This window comes from Colobus angolensis, unplaced genomic scaffold (assembly GCF_000951035.1).
Source record: "Colobus angolensis palliatus isolate OR3802 unplaced genomic scaffold, Cang.pa_1.0 Scaffold58, whole genome shotgun sequence".
In the NCBI taxonomy this organism is placed as follows: Eukaryota; Metazoa; Chordata; class Mammalia; order Primates; family Cercopithecidae; genus Colobus; species Colobus angolensis.
In genome coordinates, this window is record NW_012119376.1 from 9,250,995 (window position 1) to 9,270,491 (window position 19,497).

Here is a 19,497-nt window from a genome sequence, read left to right on the forward strand (position 1 = left end):
TTTTTTTTTTTTTTTTTTTTTTTTTTGCTATTATGTCATTTAATCCTGACAACAACCTTATGCAAAGGTGCTATTATTTATTCTCTTTTTATATAAGAAGAAACAGAGGCACCGAGAGGTGAAGTACCCACCCACGGTCACGTAGTTCAGTAATAGAGATGCAGAATTTAAAACTTTTAAACTCTCAACACTGTAGCCACACTCTGGCACCCTTAGCCTCTCTTATGGACTTAGAACTAGTGGGAATTGGGGAGCTGGAGTTAGCAGTTTTGAACCTCGGTTTCTGTGATTCATGAACATAAGTCAGGTGAAGGAGAAGGTTTAGTTCAAAGTGAGATGATGTACTCCAGTATTGACTCAATTTGCATTCACATTTAAAAGATGGATTAAATTATTAATGATTATTATCCATCATCACTACGGAGTGAAAACAGGCTGCTAAAAGCAGTAGTTTTAGAAAAATGTTATGAATTAATACTTATCTACCATTGAGACTAATCGATTCTTTGCTCAAAGCAATTTGTCCTGCTTTGAATGAAATCATTAGAACCAATGAGTATTTGAAAGTATGTATCAATTTGTACAAGTGTTTTTGAATTTTACCAGTTTTACAGCCAGTAGTTTGAGTTGACAGGTTTAAACTAACAAGTGCTTGTTTTCACACTGTAGTTGTAGACAGACCTCGGATTCATAAATCTGTAATTGTTCTTTTATTAAGCTTTTGATTCATCTCTGAGTCCCTGGTGCCTACCACAGTGCCTGGCATACACTAAGCATCCCATAAATGTTTCTTGATTATAATGATAGAAATGTTCATTCTTCAACATATTTGATTTATATCATGCTTGATACTTGAGGCATTTTGAAATAGTAGTTTAAATGTTAATTTGAATTGTAGAGTACTGGAATCAGAGAACGGTTTTGGAGATTTTCTTCTCTGAAATTGTTTGATATTCAGGCCTGAACATAAAACAAATTTCTGATTTTGTATTCTCCTTGAAAGGTAGGAGACATTACAATGGCTATGGGGAAAACGAGTTTCTTTCTTTGAGGGATTTGTGTGTATTTATATTTTCCTAGAACCAAAGCTTATTGAAATGGGAACAGGCTTGATAAATAAGTAAACTATAATGCAAAATTTAGATCAGAGACACCGAAATGAAAGGTAAGTTTCACAGTTGCAGAGTTTACAGTTATTTGGTTGAATTCCAAAATCAAATTATTTATTCAACTAAGAACAAGTCCTGCTAAGGGATATCTAGTCTTAAACAGGTTGCTGACTAGAATTGTAATTAGCATATTTGTCCTCACAGTATCTGAGAAGCCACTTATTTTCTATCCTTGTCCCTCTCCCCACTCCCCACATGGGTGCATGCTCTCACTGCAATGGTATAAGCTGACTTTCTATTGATAATAGTTGGGGATCTTTCCCTGGATATTTGCAGTATTTGAAGCTTGGATCTAAGACTAAAGCCCACAGAATAAGTGGAAATGTATATGAGACACAATCCTTTGACTTGTTCTGCACGGTAACACTGTTTTTCTGGTTTGGCCAAGGTTTATATCACATCATGAGTTCTCATTTTGCCCCATCTACATAAAATCAATAAAGCCATGTCTTGATTTAAATTTAAATTTCTATTACCCAGCATGTACCCTGACCACATGAGTTTTGTGGACCAGAGTTGGGCAGTTGAAATGCTGGTCTGATTCTGATACAGTTTCAATGTGTGACCCTGGATGCCTTATTGAGTCTCTCTGAACCATTTACCTCACCTCCAAAATACAGGGGTTAACTAGATAATTAGATAATCCTTTGTTTGCTTCATATAGGGAAAAAGATATGAGAATTAAGACAATTACATAATTGGGTACAGTTCAAAGAACAGAATTGACACTTGGACCTCAAGCATGCTGATAACTTCCAGAGCCCCTCGCTAGGGTGAACAGTACCTTGGCCAATGCCCAGCTTTGGGGGCACTCTCAGATGCATGGACCCTAACATGTGAAGGTGACAAGCTCCTCTTCCTTCCTTCTATCGTCTCCCATTCCCTCCTACAGTCTATTGCTTTGGACAGCCATCCGACAGTCTGCAGAGCATGCCAGTCTGAAGATGGCGGAAGATGTTTCTATGTATCACCGTCCCTCCGGCACTCGCCCACGCTCTCCAGGGGACTATTCTTTCCATTCCATACTCCCAATTGAGCATATTTCACTTTAAAATCTCTCATGAATACATATTTATGTTCCCATATTTTTTGATTCTCTCCTCTTATTACCTTAGCCAAATCTCAGAACATTTTTCTACTTCACTTGTGAGAAACAAAGTTCCAGTCTTGTTGAAGAAGTGTGCGTAAAAATAATGATGCCCTTTGCTAAGGAAAAGAAACACTGGGACTTCTAAGGTTCCATTAAACACATTAAGAACCAGTAACACTCATCTTTAAAGTCCTCTAAAGTAACTGTTGGTTTGATTCAGAATTTCTGCAATTTCATGGTTTAAAAAATTTTAAATCAATTCGTTATCACAAGCAGTCAAAATATACACAGAATGTTATAACATTTAATTTTCCTGTTTTTAGTTACTAGCACAGCAAAAATATTGTGGGCTATATATGTAAAATGTTAAGTGACTGCAGGTAAAGAAAGCAAAGAGGAGGGAATAGATAATGACTGGGGGAGATGGGAGGCCGTTGGAGATCAGGAAAGGCATTTTAAAGAGAGAGATGCTTGACCTGGGCATTGTTGTTTGAATAGAAAATTTTCAGTTGTCTGAGCCAAAGAAAAAACATTTCAAGCATAAAGCAAGGCTCACTTGATGCGTAGCCAGTTGCTTAAAAGGATTGTGAAAGTATAAACTGAGGAGACTGAGGCAAGGATGAAATGAGACAGAGAGAGAGAGAGAAGAGAGAGAGCACACCATGTGTCTTGGTGTTTTTTGAAGAGCTTTCTATCATAAACCTCTGCCTCTGTGCATGAACTGAAAACAGCTTAAATCACCACTTTCTAAAAACAAACAAAAAAAATGCCAGAAGTTTTGAAATAGTCTTTAAGTGTTCCTGAGGGCCCCATTATTGTGCTGCTGTGGTGAAAATGGTGTAGCTGAAGACACCTGATGCTCACAGCAAATGCAGCATCAGGGATAGGATGAGTGAGGAAGAAGGTAAGAGACAGTTTGGAAAGTGAAGCGACTCATCTTTGGAGTTGCATCCTGTGACCTTCTACTGCACAGACAGATGATGATGATAAGGTTTCATGACCATTCCAGTAAGGATGAGCCCTCATCTCCCTGAGAGTGAGGAGGCACAGGAGGAAGGACAGGAGGCAGACACACATCCTTTGGAAAGGTGTTATAGAGCCTGTCTCCACGCAGGCAGGCAACCTCGACAGCAAACCAGGGTGCAGCTTCCCTGGGAATCCAAGTGGCTTCAGAGACAGTTTCCACTGAAGGTGAGGCAGTGGTAGAGAGGTATAGTAAGACTCAACAAGCCCTGCTTTGTGACGTCCAGAAAAATGTGTATTTTAAATAATGAAAAGCTACAGGAGTTCTACTTTTTCTCCAGAGTGCTTTTTCAGGAATTAGATGCTTATTAATACAGAATATAAGTAATAACGTACCCCTGTCTCCACAGACATGCTAACAATTGTTGAATTAGATAGTTTTATCAAAGGGCACATTTGGAAATATGAATTTTAATCATTTAATTGACTGAAACAAACCTCAAGTGCTAGGAGTTGAAGTGTCAGAGTAAAATTTTCTGCCCAGGTGGGTTTTTCCATTTTTCTTGCCCTACTCACATGCAATACTGGTTTAGTGTTACCTCATTTCTTCTGACCAAGACCCATCTCCCTGGGCATCCTTCTCCCAATTGCCACATAAACCTCAGTTTTATTGGTTTCCTTCACTTTCCTGTGTACTCAAGGACTCATTGTTTACTGGAGGCCAACCCTGTTTTTTTCTCCCTTTTAAGTCTTTCCTTTTCCCAGAGTATTAACTTCTTAATAATATTCTTTATAAAGTCACAACTTAACAAAAAGTTCCTGGCATAAATAATTAAAATCAAAACTAGCCAGATTTTTATTTCCTACTCTGTTTCCATGAGAAAGGGAGAGGTAATTTTTGATGTATCTTTTCCATCTACCCCATCCCTCACCGCCAATGGCACGCCAGGATTCCACTGCACAGGGCTAGCCAAGACTTCAGATGCATAAACACACACTCATGTTCTTTCTTCTGAAGTGAACCCACCACTTTCCAAATATCTAGCAACATACTCCTCAAAGAAAGAGAGTGCCCTGTAGTCAGCTGTGGCTTTCTTAGTTTACAAAGCCCCTTGGGATCCTTCCCAGGCATGCTGGGAGTCTTGGTGGTAGTTGTATCCACTGTCAGAAACACAGCAAAGTTCTCCACAACCATCCCAAACACAGCACATTCTTATGACATGACAAAGTGTGAGTGAGTTGATTTCAATAAAGGTGTTTCTATTACTGACATTTGTCAGAGGGGAAACCAAGTCAAGAAAGTTTACCAACTTGCCCAGGACATAAAAAGCTTGCATGCCAAACTCAGTTCTGGGAACATAATACATGCTGTAAATGGCATAGCTAAAAATTGGAAAATGTATTTTACTTTATATAAAAAATGATAAAAAGCAACCTGAGGAGAATATTCTCCTAGGGATATCTCTAACTTGTTGACAAGAAATGTTAGCGTCAGGATGGCCATTAAACAGCATCCAATTCCACCCCCTCCTTGGTGGGGACTGAAACTCAGGAAATTTGACTTGTGCAAGCCCACAGGGCAAGCGTATGTCAAGCTGAGTCCGGGACCCAGGTTTCTTGATTTCCAGTCAAATGCTCCTCCTACTAAATCACTCTTAATTTCAAGATGCATTTCTATCAGAGCAGATATTTGGAAGTCACAGCCCTCGGACCCTATGCTACACAGTTCATCTTCCTCCTTATGGCTTGGACTCTCCAAAGAAGGGGAGTTAGTTATCAGACTTGGTCCTGTGACCTGTTACACCCCATGGTCAATTTACCTGGAAAGCTGCGGAGAGCATCTTCATTTTCCAGAATGCCTCTCTGTTTGGTCGCCTGCAGCTCACTTTTGGATTTCCAAACCAGCTTTACCATCCTGATCATCTCTGGCAAGTCCCAGGGCAGCGGCCCCTGCTGGCACCCCGGCCGGCTTCCTGGGGAGGAGGGCAGCACACCTTCTGGGCCTGTCCACCTCCTGCCTAGCTCTGCTGGGTGGAAATAGCGCTCTAGCACAGGCATTCTGTCTTGTGCCCCAGAAGAGGAGGTAGTGGTGCTGCTGCTGCTGTTGCTGCTGCTGCTGCTGCTCCTGCTGCTACCACAGGGGAAATTCTTCCCAGGCAGGGAAAGGCGAACCCCCGTAAGATCCTTTCCAGCTTCGGAAAGACAAGACTCCTCCAGCCTGGCACAGCCTCCCTGTCTCCTCAGGCCCTCCACAAACACTGCCGACGAGAGCGATTCACTTCCCTAGGTTTCTCACTGGTGAGAAACTGTTACTGTACTCCTTCCTTAGAGATAGAATGCATTTTTTTTTTCCCCTCCTCTCTCTGGCACTGAGTTCACAGCACTTAATTAATCCCAGGCTACAGCTGGAACGACAGCAGGGAGGAAAAAAAAAAAAAGCCATCAAGGTTCTAGCATTTGCTTTTCCTCTTCTTTCTTCTGATTTATTTGTTCTCAATTCTCTTTTGGTGCTTGTCAAAGTTTGTCGACTCTTAGCTCTTTGTTGGCTTAGCTCTTAAAGACTTCAGGCAAAGAAGTGGGGCTTCCCCTTTGCTAACCTCACAGAGGGGTTCCCCCCTTGCCGGAGGCCAGTTATCTGGAGGTGTCAGGTGAGTAGTCACCCCTGTGGTGCAGACTCAGGCCCTGCAAGCCCCCAGGAGATCTCCAAAAAGCAGAAGCTGAGCGCCTGCAGAACCCATCTGCGGCTGCTTCTCCCTGGAGGGCCTGATGGGGGTTGGGGGGGCACGTTGCCCAGTCACTGAGACCAGTGCTGGGATGGGCTGGGTTGATCCTCAGTGCCTCAGTTTGATCACTCTCGCTCCTTCTCCACATCCCTCCCCCTTGTGTCATTTGGTTCTCAGCAAACCTAACTGGGTTATGACCTATTGGTCAAATCCCTTCATAACCTCAGCTGCCCTTCAGCTGGAAGGGAAATAACACTGAATCACATTCCACAGTTAACTCCGAAAGATGAGAATTCGGGAAGCATCAAGATCCTCATGCAAACGGGCAGTGGCCTGCATGGCCTGGACATGTGGCTCAGGACCGTTCAAAACCCATTTTCAAAGGAACAATCATTTTAAAGGATGTTCACAGGGGACATAAATGGCAGGGAAAGAAAGAAAAGAATGTTAACGATTTACCTTCTGGAGGGGGAGCACTGCTGACTTATTATGTGGGCCACTGACTACTGTGTTCCCGACCTGAGAGTGGTTGAATTGAGGGCAACCTCAACCGTGGGCCATGCCTCGTGTTCTTAGTCTCAGAGATGGAGGCGCTAACCCTGAAAGTAAGAACCAATTCAACAAAAGGCGATGCCCCCTGTAGCTTATGTGAAAGGCCTTGGACAGAAACGAAAGTGGGGTAGTATTGTACTTGGCACTTTTGCCAGCAAATTGGTTTGTAGGAACAATTTGAACTTGTACATTCAAGTGAATAGTCCCTGTTTTCTAGAAGAACATTGTAACAATCCCATCTTCCTCTCCTCTTCATGTCTCCACATTGCAAAGTGCTTTATTTTGCTTGGCATGTCATTTTGCTGATGTATAATCTGTTGCTTCTGCTCTACATTCCTTTCAAGGCTGGTTTATCGCACAATTATTTGATATTTCTTCATGGGAAAGAGAAGGAAACTTGGGGAAGAGGAGAAGGATTATTGTAGAGTGTGTTTTATTTTCATTGCTCCCACCTCTTTTTTTTTTTTTTTTTAAAGTTGAAACCAGCAAAGACAACTGCAATTTTATTGTTGTTTTATTATTTCTCTAAATCCATGGTGAATAAGTTTAGTTTTCCATACTGGATTAGGTGAATTTTCTTTTTTCTGGGTGGAAAAGTATACTGGCAAACCTACTTTCCTTCCTAACAGGTGAAGAAGGGTCAAGAGGGTATAAAACAATAATAAAGACATTGAAGACACTGCTTTTGGTGAATTTCGTTATTAAAATATTGATCTAGCGGCTCTTTCTATAACAACCAGATATTCATACAACACAATTAGGGCACAGTCAGTGGTCTACTTCATTAGAAAGATGTGTTCTTCCTTATTTCCCTCTCCGATAAGAGATGAAAGGATTTAAGCATCAGTTCCACACTTCCACCACTTTGACAGCCTGTCCAGTCCTTATCTTACCCTTCCATCAGGCTGGGGGCATCAAGGCTCTCTAGGATTGAGATGATTTTGTTTAATAATCACATGTAGACTGTTTCACTTTATTATCATATTTCCTGAATAATGTCTTAAACTCACTCCTCAGTCACAAACTTCCTTGACATAACAACTGAAGAGTTTCCTAAGTGTTTGACTATTTTTATTTTTGTTCAGTTATTTTGCAATAGCACTTAGCATCAGGATATCCTGACCCTTGGAACAAAGGGGTTAAGAACAAAGAAAACAAATATATGATATAATATATCACATACACTAATGTACTAAGAACACAACACTTCATTGTTCCTTTCTTCAAGAATGACTTTAAAAACAAAATCCAAGGATATACATTTCCATTGTATCCTCTGTACTGTTTTACCCAGTTCCTTGTAAAAATATCTTACAGAAATTACAAAATGTTGGATCACTGAGCATGAATACTTCCTAGTGGAGATGAGTCAGGGCCAAGCAATCACCATTTCACATTTTCATTCCCAAGGAGGAATCTACTTCATTTGAAGGTTTGAAAATTGGAAATATTTGCACAATTTAAAAAAAGTTCCCCCAATATGGGATTATTTTCATCTTGGAGTAGAAGGGCAAAAATACCACAAGAAAGGTCGTTCTCATGGTATTTCTGGCTCACATAGAAACAGGAAGTACAGGAAATCTTGCGAGAAAGCTTGGCTCGGAAATTTTTGGCTCAACTGCAGGTTCAAGAGATTGGGACAAACTGATGCGAGGCTAATGCTTGTTGGACTAAAACTCTCTACTATGTGAATTATCTGAAAGGTGCTTTTGTTACATTTTGTAGCTAGCATCTCATAGGCTGTGATCTCTTTTGTTTTTCAGATAGTTACTTTAGAAGAGCATGCCTGTAAACCTGTAATTTTCACTACTCAGTGGACATCATTCACCTTGATATGGTATCTGCAGACAGAAGTTTGGATCACTGAGGGTGGTGGGGTTGCTATGTGATCAAAGGAATCATGGAACAGAGAAGACCCACAGGTAACTTGTGAGGATTCTTACGCATGTTAATATCAGTAATTAATGGGCTGCAGATAGGACATTTTAAGATAGACTTTCAAAATAACCAAGTTCTTTTTCAGGCATTGTGAATCAACCCAACATAATGAGAACTAACAAAGTCGAAACAGCTTGTTCCAATGGACAATGGACACCTAATTGTAGCAAAAAGACTTTGCTGTTCCTGGAAGTACTGCTACTTGTTGAGGGTATGATGACTTCAAGGTTACTTTGAGGAGCTAGGGTGCTGGCTGCATGGGCCCTGAGGGTCCAGGGTCCCAGAGGGGTGGCTGAAGTGCACTCCAAGGCATCTGGAGGTGATGTTCTTACTGACAACGAGCAGGTGATTGGGTTGGAGAGGGACGTCATAATGGCTGCGCAGAAGGGACTGGACCCATACAATATACTACCCCCAAAGGCAGCTTCAGGTACCAAAGAGGACCTTAATTTAGTCCCCGTCCTTCACCAGCAGTGGGTAGCATCTGTGAAGAGAATAGCGCCATCATCTGGTTTTGGCTGGACAAAGGTGAGGCCCGGTGATGCCCTGACTGTGGCAACTATTACAAGCTGCCTCACCAGCTGGCCCGCTGAGCCCCTGCACTAAGTTACTCCAAATGTGCCATAAAGTTTCTTCTTTTCGATAAAAACTAGCCACTGCATTGGCTCCTTCTTCCAAAAACTAAAAATAAAAAGACTTTGCTCTGTGGTTGGAACTATAAAAGAATTGATAACACCAAAACTAAAGTATACAACCAAGAAAAGTGTCAAAAATATAGTTGATTTAGAATGTGGACTTTGAAGAATTTTTGGTGTTCTGAGGGCTATGTAAAAATCTTGTAGACTATGGGTGCTCTAGTCACTAGGCAGATAAGCATTTATTATACATGATTCGTAAAATAAGGCATTTATAATGTTAAATATTTCTAACAATTCAAGAGAATGTACCTTTTTTAAAAAATGGAAACTTAGAAACATGTATCCCTTGTCATTTTCTTTCACTTTCAGTCTATTAATAGATTCTTACAAAACAAAAAGTTTAATAAAAATCTTCTCACTCAGATATTTTGGAATTGTTTTATACTCTTATTGACCCTCATCTGTGGCCTATCTTTTAGAAAAAAAATGCAAACTATGGAGGGAGTTTATTTATTTTGTCCTGAACTTTCCTCTCCATCAGTTCAAGCATGGATGTGTAAACACACACACACACACACACACACACACACACACACACAACCAGTCTGCTTTTACAAATGCAATTCAAAAAATAATTCAAAATGAGCAGGGAAGGAAAAACAGGTCTTTCAACTTGGTTCTATACAGTCAAAGTAGAAGAAATGCAAACAATTTAGGAGACATAGAAATGTATAACTCTGGCCTTAGCTAATCTCAAGAAATAATGCCAGCAAGTAGGAAAAACGACTTAATCTACAGACCGACCCTAGAAGGCAGCACATATTTCCACTGTGATGGGGGAAAGGGGGAAAGCATGTGGGGTGAGATGAGGAAAGACAGGTGGGGTGAAGTAGGAGGGGTGTCTCAACCATACCCAATCATTCTCTTGTTCACTCTGCAAATGAATATTAACTGGCGGAGAAACAGTAGAAGGGAAAACCTTCTGTGCTAGCCTTTGGGTCCTTTTTTAGGTACTGGGGACCTGCCTGGCCTCTTTTGCCTTAATTCTGGCTTTCAGCGTGAGTGACCTCTGCCTCTTTACTTATTCATTTATTTTTGTACGTTTTAAGAGAGAAACTAGGATTTCAGCTAACATCACACTCTATCCTGGCTGTTAAAGATCTTAACTAATGCTAAGTTTACTGTCTCTGTGAATTTTCCAACAAAAATGGGTCCAGTCAGACAAAGGTTGAAGAAAACATGGAAGGAAGACTTGATTTTCTCTACTCAGCTCCTGCCTGCTGATGAATACAGCCTCCTATTCTGTCCCACTACTGAACATCTGATACTTTGGTGTGTGCCCCTGGCACCCTCTGACTATAGCCTTTCTAGGATTTCAGGACTTATTTCTGATTGTGAAAGATCATAGTGGTGGTAGAGTACACTTTTCAGAATTTCACATCCGAGCGTGTCAACTTCTTAGAAAACAGCTACAACAAGGAAATCTCTAAAGTAACTCTCTGAGACTACTTATCTGAGAGTTACAAAAACTGGGTTTTGATCTATACCCACTACTGAGCTTTGCCCCAAATTTGGGGCCTTATCTATAAATGGGTATGATGGCAATAAACATTTTATCCATCACACTGGGATCCTGAAAGGATTAAATAAGACTAGAATGTCAGTTATTTTTAAACTGTAATGTGCTATAAAAATTTAATATTGTTATTTTTAAGCTATATGATATCATAGTTGACAAGTTCATTAAACACAAATTTTGGCTATCCTTTCCTGGGATCTGTTAGAAAGCCGGAAAGTCAAGCTCTTCTACCCTTGAAGTAGGTCTTACTTCGGAAATTTGGGTTCCCCAGTGAGAATGCAGGCGTAAAGGAAATCAAAAGCAGGGCTGTTGGATAAAGGGTATTGGGGAGTGACCTGTGGCAGAAGACAGTAAGAGATTTGATGGTAGCAAGGTCTTTAAGGTAGGCCTGGTGAAAGTATGAATGAGAATAGACAGATACAGAACAATGTGGCTTGTAAGATAAATATTCTTTGTAAGTGCATTTTGGAGGGATGAAAGCCCAGGAATCGTGTCTAGGGTCTCATCCTGCATGATCTTTACCATGTATTATTTGGTGCTCTCGTTAATACTGTATAGGTTCTCTTCATAGAGAATTTTGTTTTTAGTCCAAAGCGACTAAACACAAAATGCGTTTGATGTTCAAGAGCTGTGCAGCTTTGTGTCATATGCTGTGGTAGTGAACATGTGTCTTCAGGCCCCCTACTGGTCTCATTTCCCTAGACAAACTGATGAGGGCCTCAATGTTTTATTTGGGGCCTTTATTTCTCAAACATTTTTATAACTTTGATTGCTCCTAACTTATCTCTGTTTAATTTGTAAGTGTGCTTAAAAGAAATGTAGTGTACAGAATCAAATGTGATATTTAAGAAGTGGCCTGTACAAACTCTGAAATATGTTGATTTTTTTTTTTTTTTAAATAAGCGAGATGCATAAATTTTGAAAGCTTTCAAGAATTCAACCAGGTTAAGAAGATCTCAAGGAGACTGGAGGAGAGATTATCCAAACATTCTCAAAAAACTGCTGGAAAATGCCTGAGTGAGGGTTCTTTCCTCTTAATCTAATAAAAATAAAGTAGGCCACTAATAAGATATAGAAAGATTTTTTATATAAATGACATAACAAAAGGAAAGTGAGAAAATTATGAGGAATCAAGCCTTCTAACAAGATTCCCTTTTGTCCTTGACATTCATTTAGGTTCATATTTATGTAGTTCAAAGTCAATTTGGAAGAAGGAAATTTCAACTGCTCCACATGTATTGCGTGTGATCCTGCTGCCTCTTCCACTTAATTTTTATTTCCCCTCTTTCACTTATTACCTCCTGGTAATTAAGAATTACATAGAACAGCTATGCCAAATGGTATCTCCTAGAGGCTATTCTAGATCAAGGCTTCCTAAATATTAATGTGCATTTGAATAACCTGGGGATCCCATTAAAATGCAGATTTCTGATTCCAGAAGTCTGGCAGGGACCTGAGACTCTGCATTTCTAACAAGTTTCCTAGGGATGTCAAGGTTGTTGGTCATGATCACACTCTGAGTAGCAAGGCTAGAGTATAACTATGTGGCAAAAATTTTATGCCTGTTCCATATTAGTTATTTATGAAAGAAAATGCAGCAATCATCCCAGTCTTTCCAGATACACCTATTAGGACTTCTAAAAACAATCGTGCTGGTGCAGGCCAAATACTCTCAATGGAAAGAAGCAACCAGAACTGCTATGTAAGAACAAGGGCTGTATCCAGGGACACTGAACCACAGCTTGTCAATTTTGTTTTTTTCTTTTTTTCCCCTTATGGGTTAACTTTAAAGATAAGGTTGACTATCAACTATAAGCCCATGCAATAAATATATGCAATGGAATCTTAAAGAATTTCATAAACAAGTGCTATTTTTGACAGTCTTTTCTCATCAAATGTCAAGTGCAATTTAGTTAGGCCAGTTTCTCCATGACTCTTTCTCTCCAGCATTTTGTTGCACCCCTCCTGCTATTTTCAGAATGGCTGGAATACAGGCAAGGCTCTGAGCCTTTGATCTCTATCATCAGGGATACTTTCAGCAAGACCTGCTCTTTCATTTGGTTTATTAAAGATTTATGTAAAGTGGTCTTCCCATGAAGCCTGGTAATCTTTCCCACTGTGATATTCCAGGCATGAATGAATGGTGACCAGATGATTCCTCAAAGAAATAAAGATGGAAAAAAAAGGAAGCAGGCATTCATGGTGCTGTAGCCAGTGGCTAATGGTGCTGCTGATTTAGAGAAATCTACAGCAACGTCAGTCTCAGCGAAACACACACACACAACACAAAAGTTGAATCAAGTAAACTTTGCAATAGGCTGCATTCTTTAACAGGTATCACCTGGAATTCATACAGCCGTAGGCACGGTATTCGTGGGCAAACAATGCCAGAAGGGAGAGACATGTGAAATCAGCTGGAAGACCAGGGTAACTAAGAGCGTGGGTCTAGAACATTACCAGATTTATATGATTAAAAATTTGTACAGTTAACTAAGCAAGAACGCTTAGAATAAATGAAAGCATCTGCTGGTAATTGGAAACACAGTTCACTGTATTATTTTTTCCATTGTCTTTCCTGATTCTTTCTAAGGCTAAGTGCTTTGCTATGGTTATGAACACCGATACTTCCTGATATATATAATCCAGGGGAGTAACTAAATAATGAGAAAGAGAAAGTTGGAAGATACTGTATTAAAAACTAGTATACAGCATGTTTTATTATTTCTGGTAATTCTATGAGATTTTTCCCGTGGTAATGGCAGGAGAATTAAGAGTGAAAATTAAAGGGGTGGCCATTTAACATATAGTATGTAGACAACACATTCTTTGCATGGTACAGTACAGGGATTCCTGCTGAACCCTTTTTGTTTGATATGCAGTGTTGCTAGAAGAATTATTGCACCACAATCAAGGAAAAAAAGCCCAGTACACTAGAACATTTTACAACTTTGACATGTGTATAAGATCTTTATTATCAAAAGATTTTCTAAGAATTTCACTCTGGTAATTTTTTTTCATCACACATTGAAATTTTAACCACATTTTTCTCCTTCTATTTTGAAAATTATTTAAAATGATTGCGTGTCTTTCTATTTATAGGATATGGATACTAACTGATCCTCCTCTATTTGCTTATTTGGACTTCGGGGTCTATCTAGTCTTTGTCCTCCATGATCTTCCTGGACGTATTTTGTGGTCTGCTCGTAAGATTTCTTGCATTCCATGTTTTCTGAGACATCTTTGCATTTGACTTTAACATTCTTTTGATCACTTAGGTGCAAGGTAAAATACACCCGTCTTTGACTTGCATGTGTTCATATACCTTGCTGATTTTATATTTGCGTGTCTCAATTAGAATATCAAGGGTCAACTTCAAACCACAGATAACTGGGCTTTTAATAAATGCCTTTTAAATGCTGTTATTACTTTTTTTTCCTACTTTCAAACTTTGAGGAGGCAATTGAGGAGGCTACTATTGTGTTTTTCAAGTCTCTCATTAATCATTGAAAATTTCAGTTAAGCCTTATTTACCTTTAAAAGTTACGATATTCTGGATTGAACGTAATTTATAATCATGTCATTTTCAAATATGTAACATGAAAAGTAATGGCAACATTAATACTAATTTGATGCAAAGATAATTATTACCTATAAAAATAGTTCAAATCCCTTTCTTGGGCATTTGGCACTTTCAAAAATAGGCTCCCACTCACCTAGTCCTGTAAACACATTCAAATTTACACTGAATATGCAAAATTTCTGTGGAAGTCATATTGTTGCACAAACATGTCAGATGCATCTGACATGTATGGTAGGCCGAATAATGGCCTTCCAAAGGTGCCCACATTCTAGTCCTCGGAACCTGTGAATATGTTAGGTTACATGGCAAAGGAGATTAGGGTAGAAGATGGAGTTAAGATTGCTAATCAGCCATCATTAAAATACAGAGAATATCTGGATTATCTGGACGAGACCAAAATAATCACAAGTGTCCTTAAATGTGGAAGAGGGAGGCAGAAGTGTCAGTGTCAGAGTGATATGATGTGAGAAAGATTCAGCTGGTCATTGGTGACTCTGAAGATGGAAAGGGGCCTTGGACCAAGGAATGGGAGGAGACTCTCAAAGATAAAAAAGGCAGGAAACAGATTATCCCTTAGAGCCTCCAGAAAGAAATACAGACCTGTAGACACCTTGACTTTAGCCCAGTGGAATCCATTTCATACTTCTGACCTCCAAAACTGTAAGATAATGAATTTGTGTTGTTTTTCTGAATGTGTGATGATTTGTTATAACAGCAATAGGAAACGAATATATTATGTTATTGCTCACATGGTCCTTCTTCTTGGGAAAGATTTTTCCATTTGTCTAATCCAAATAAAATTCCATGTTTTTTCATGAAGTCTTTGTGCCCCACCTTAAAGCTGACTCTTCTATTTAAACAAAGCAGCACATCTTATCCATTTTGGTTATCCGGGACGTAACTTCACTCACGTCACTACTTGCCTCTGATGCTCTGGCCTGTCTTTTAGTTTGGATTGCAGAGGCCATTGAACCATACTTTGTAACTTAAAATCTCAGTGCTGCACCTTTCATTCATTCATTAATTCATTTAACATGCATTTATTGAGTGGTGAATTGTGCCTGCCCTATGCTAAGTGCTTGACATGCAAAAACATGCTCCCTTCCCTTAAAATTGTTTACAAGTTGGGTGGAGAGACAGACACATGTACAACTAACTATAAAGCATAGTGAACTATAGTCCTGTAATATAAATATGGATGCAACAGATCCAAATTAGTTTTTGTTATTAAAAATGACAGGTCGGGCGTGGTGGCTCACACTTGTAATCCCGGCACTTTGGGAGGCCGAGGCAGGTGGATCACCTGAGGTCAGGAGTTTAAGAACAGCCTGGATAACATGGTGACAACCTGTCTCTACTAAAAATGTAAAAATTAGCCAGACAGGGTGGTGCATGCCTGCAGTCCCAGCTACTCAGGAGGCTGAGGCAGGAGAATCACTTGAACCTGGGAGGTGGAGGTTGCAGTGAGCCAAGATAGCACCACTGTACTCCAGCCCGGGTGACAGAGCAAGACTCTGTCTCAAAATAAATAAATAAATATTAAAACATGATAACCAATTTTCTTCATTAATTCTTTTTTTATGTCTTGACAACTAAAACACTGTCTTAGAAATTTCTACTTCACATTTTTAAAAAATAGAAATTATATGATATAGAGTTTGTTCATAGCCAGGAAAACATGGGTGATTAATTATGTTTTTGCTGATTATTTTTTATTTTATAGAATTTTTAAAAGCTTAGCTCTAGTGATTGTCAGACTTAAAGAACATTCCTACTACTTTCCTCAGGTGAGTTGTTACTGTGTTCCTAGCAAACTGGGAGCTTAAGAAAAGTGTTTTATTACAACAAAGCAAAGAAAGAGGAATCACATAATGTGAGAGTTTAAAGGGACTTCAGAGATAGACTATTTCCATTAGATCACATCTTAAGTCAGCTTGGGCTGCTATAACAAAGTGCCATAGACTGGATGACTTCAACAACAGAAGTTCATTTCTCACAGTTCCAGAGGCTGGGAAGTTTGAGATCGGGGAACCAGCATGGTCAGATTCTGGTGAGGGCCTTCTACCTGGTTACCAGGTGGTTGCCTTCCTGCTGTATCCTCACATGGTGGGGAGAGGGAGAGAAAGCAAACTCTCTAGTGTCTCTTTCTATAAAGGTGCTAATCCAATTACAAAGGCTCCACCATTATATCCATATTACTTCCCATAGGTCCCACCTCCAAATACCATCACATTGGGAGTTAGGGTATCAACATATATGAATTTTGAAGGGACACATTCAGTCAATAGCAGATTATTTTCTAATTTTGCTAATAATGAAGCATGATAAAGAAAACAGAAGCTTAGGATTCCCACAGACCTGAGCCCAAGCACTTCCTTTGAATGCTTATGTACCAGATACAGCACTAAGCATTTCATATGCAATTCCTTATTGAATCCTGACAAGAATCCCCCAAAAGGTAGGCATTATCATGATCTCCTATGAAAGTAATTTGTTCAAGGTGCAGATACTATCAGGCTTTAGAAGAGTGATAAGCACACCTTCTTAGCACTCTGCTATACTGCTGGTGCGGTTGGGATGTTGTATAAAGCAGTAGAAACTCTGCTTGATTTATAGCTTATCATCATATCTGGCTGCTAAATATTTAAGTCCGATGAATTGAAGAAAAATAAGAATAATTACAACACCCCAGCACCTTTTTCTATAACTGTTCTTCATGGCAGGATTACACCTTGTATTTCTCAAGCCAAAGTCACATCTTCACTACCACTAGGGCCATGACTGTGACCAGCAGGGTGGATTTTAGATCTCTGCCACAATCTTTATCCAAAAAGTGCTGAAAAAAGTCTTCATCTCTCAGCGTGACCAGAGAGGAAGAACATGTTGCACGTGGTTCACATGAACATTTAAAAAAAATTAAATGAACATCTTATCTCCCTTCAGTAATGGGGTGGTTTCTTCAAATCAGATACTAAACCCCTAAAGTGACTTTATTTCTTATGAAAAGGGGCTAGCAATGGAGGGTTATCAGAGTAGTCTTTACGTTATTAGGTAAACAAAATTGCAGCAGCAATTCTGCTGTCTCCGACCTCGATTCTTGGGTCTGAAGAACCAGGGAATGATGACGTGACATTGGTGAATGGAGCTCACAGATCTACCCAAGACACTGGACAGCTATTTCCCTTTTGGAGCCATTTAGCAAGGCTGCTTACAATATTACAGTGCCAGCTGCATCTGTGCTTTCTAAACAGCTTGGCCAGAAATGGAAAAGAAAAAAAAAAAAAAAAGAGCTTTAAATGTTTCCGAGTGTTGAGGAAATGACTTGGGTCACTTTCTGCATGGACAACAGAAATTCAAATCTGGCCCCAGGCTGATTTCTGTCCTGGGGTGGTAGATGCAGTGATGAAGCTGAGGACAGACTTGTGTCTGGTGGATCAGACACCTTTTCTATTTCCACGTGGTAAACCTGGTTACCTAGTCATGTGTATTTATAGTTCTACTAGGGCAATGTAAACCTATAAATTCCACATCACCCTTATATAGCTCCTTCTTTTCAAAGGTGTTGTAGAATGATAGAAAGGCTAGGCTCCCATGTGATATCCCTAAGGGAAGGAGAGTCTAAACCCTCAGGCAAATCATTCTGACATTTAGGATCTTGAACTACTTTTTGCATTTCTCGTTTCTGTCCCTGATACTAATTTATTAATAAGCCCATGTACTTATTTGAATAAGTATCTAATAGTAGATACTCTAAATCTTTGACCTACGAAACCTAGTTAAGTCCAATGATTCCATTTGTTTTTCTACACTTCTTAAACACATTATAATCAATGCATTTTATTTTATTTAGCATTTTACATGGAAATTTGGTATATTCTGTATTGCATTTTTATGATATTATAAGAGTGCAGGTATTCATTTCTTTGATATCTTCCTTAAAGCACCTCCCAAAGTGGCCTAAATCACAGTGCATGCTGAATTAGCACTATTGTTTCCGTGGTAAAAATATGGAGAGAGTTCTGTGTGGGATTCCCACAGCATTTTTGGGAAACCTCAAAAGGGATATTTGGTGTTGCAAAATCAAGTACTCTTTTTTGACCTAAACCATATTCTGGTTTTCTTGAAATTATTGAAGGGTTAGAACTTTTCCACCATTAACATGGTTGGTAAAGTCACGTTTTCCCCCAAGAGCACAAACGTGCAAATAAAACAGATTGGTCATAGAAATCTGCTTGTGGTTTCAGAGATTTACCCAGTTGTTGCAACTTTCTTATCTCTAACCTGTTGGTCAAACCTCCCACTTCCATCTTCAAGTTGGCATTTCTTGGGGGCTTTTTCTCTACAACCTTTGGAGGCGGAGTTTTTCAGAAACAAAATACAACAAAACAAAACTTCTTTTATTCTCGAATTGATCTAGCGTGTTGCATAATATTAAACTGAGTTCTTAGGACAATCGAGATGATGAAATGAGAGCATATATGACAAGCATCTCTAACAAGGCCAGGCACAAAGTAGGCATTCTGTGAAATCCAACCACTAACATCACCTCCAAATTATCTGCCCCCTTTTCTGTGGAGCTGGCATTGGTAACCCCTTCAATCTTAGGTGCCATCAGTGGAACCAGCAGCCATGAGACAAGGGTGATAGACAAAGGGAAATGCATAGTAAAGGTAAAAAGAAAGGAAAAATAAAGGATATATGTTTGGTGGGAAGTGGTCAGGAGATGAAGAAAAGGGTGATAAAGATTACATAAAAACTAAAGAGGAAAAAAAAGTACAGATTTCTGCTAGCAATGATGCTAAAGGTGAATTTGAGCCCATGGAGGCGATCAGCTGCTGGGCCTTTACCTCGCTATTGATCTGCTGCCATTTCTTTTCCTCATGTTCCAACTTTTAACATGTGTTTCAGTTCATCTACAAAATTCTCCAGATCCATTTCTATAAACATGGATGAACATTATTTTTTTCTAGTGTGATCTAAATACATAGCCATCAACAGTGAATATCCAATTAGTTTCTCCCTAAATCTCTAGAAACCCATTATAACAGAATTATTCCCAGAGGAGATTTTTTTAAAAATGTCATCCTTTCCTAGATCTCTATCAGAGGATGTGGTTACTGAATTATCAAGGGCTTTCTTGGTAAGGCATTGTCACCTGTAAGTCAATCCTTAACGACATTGTAAAAAGCCTGCTCCTGGTTGGCAAATAAATAATGCACTCTGGGAAGCTCCTTATCTTTTCGGGCCTTAAGAACATCATTTAGG

The 19,497-nt window shown here is 39.4% G+C and overlaps 1 protein-coding gene across 3 annotated transcripts in view; it reads right to left on the bottom strand.

Moving 5' to 3' along the window:
• PDE7B (phosphodiesterase 7B) overlaps nt 1-19,497 on the bottom strand; it is a 336,981-nt gene that overhangs the window by 150,604 nt on the left and 166,880 nt on the right. Inside the window, exon 1 of one of the 3 annotated variants that reach the window (XM_011962105.1) lies at nt 5,043-6,070. The exons of the other annotated variants lie outside the window; for them this stretch is intronic. Within the exon in view, the coding sequence (XP_011817495.1) occupies nt 5,043-5,280 (238 nt within the window). The 5' untranslated portion in view covers nt 5,281-6,070. Of the gene's footprint in view, nt 1-5,042; nt 6,071-19,497 lie in introns of those variants that run through there. 3 annotated transcript variants of the gene reach the window in all.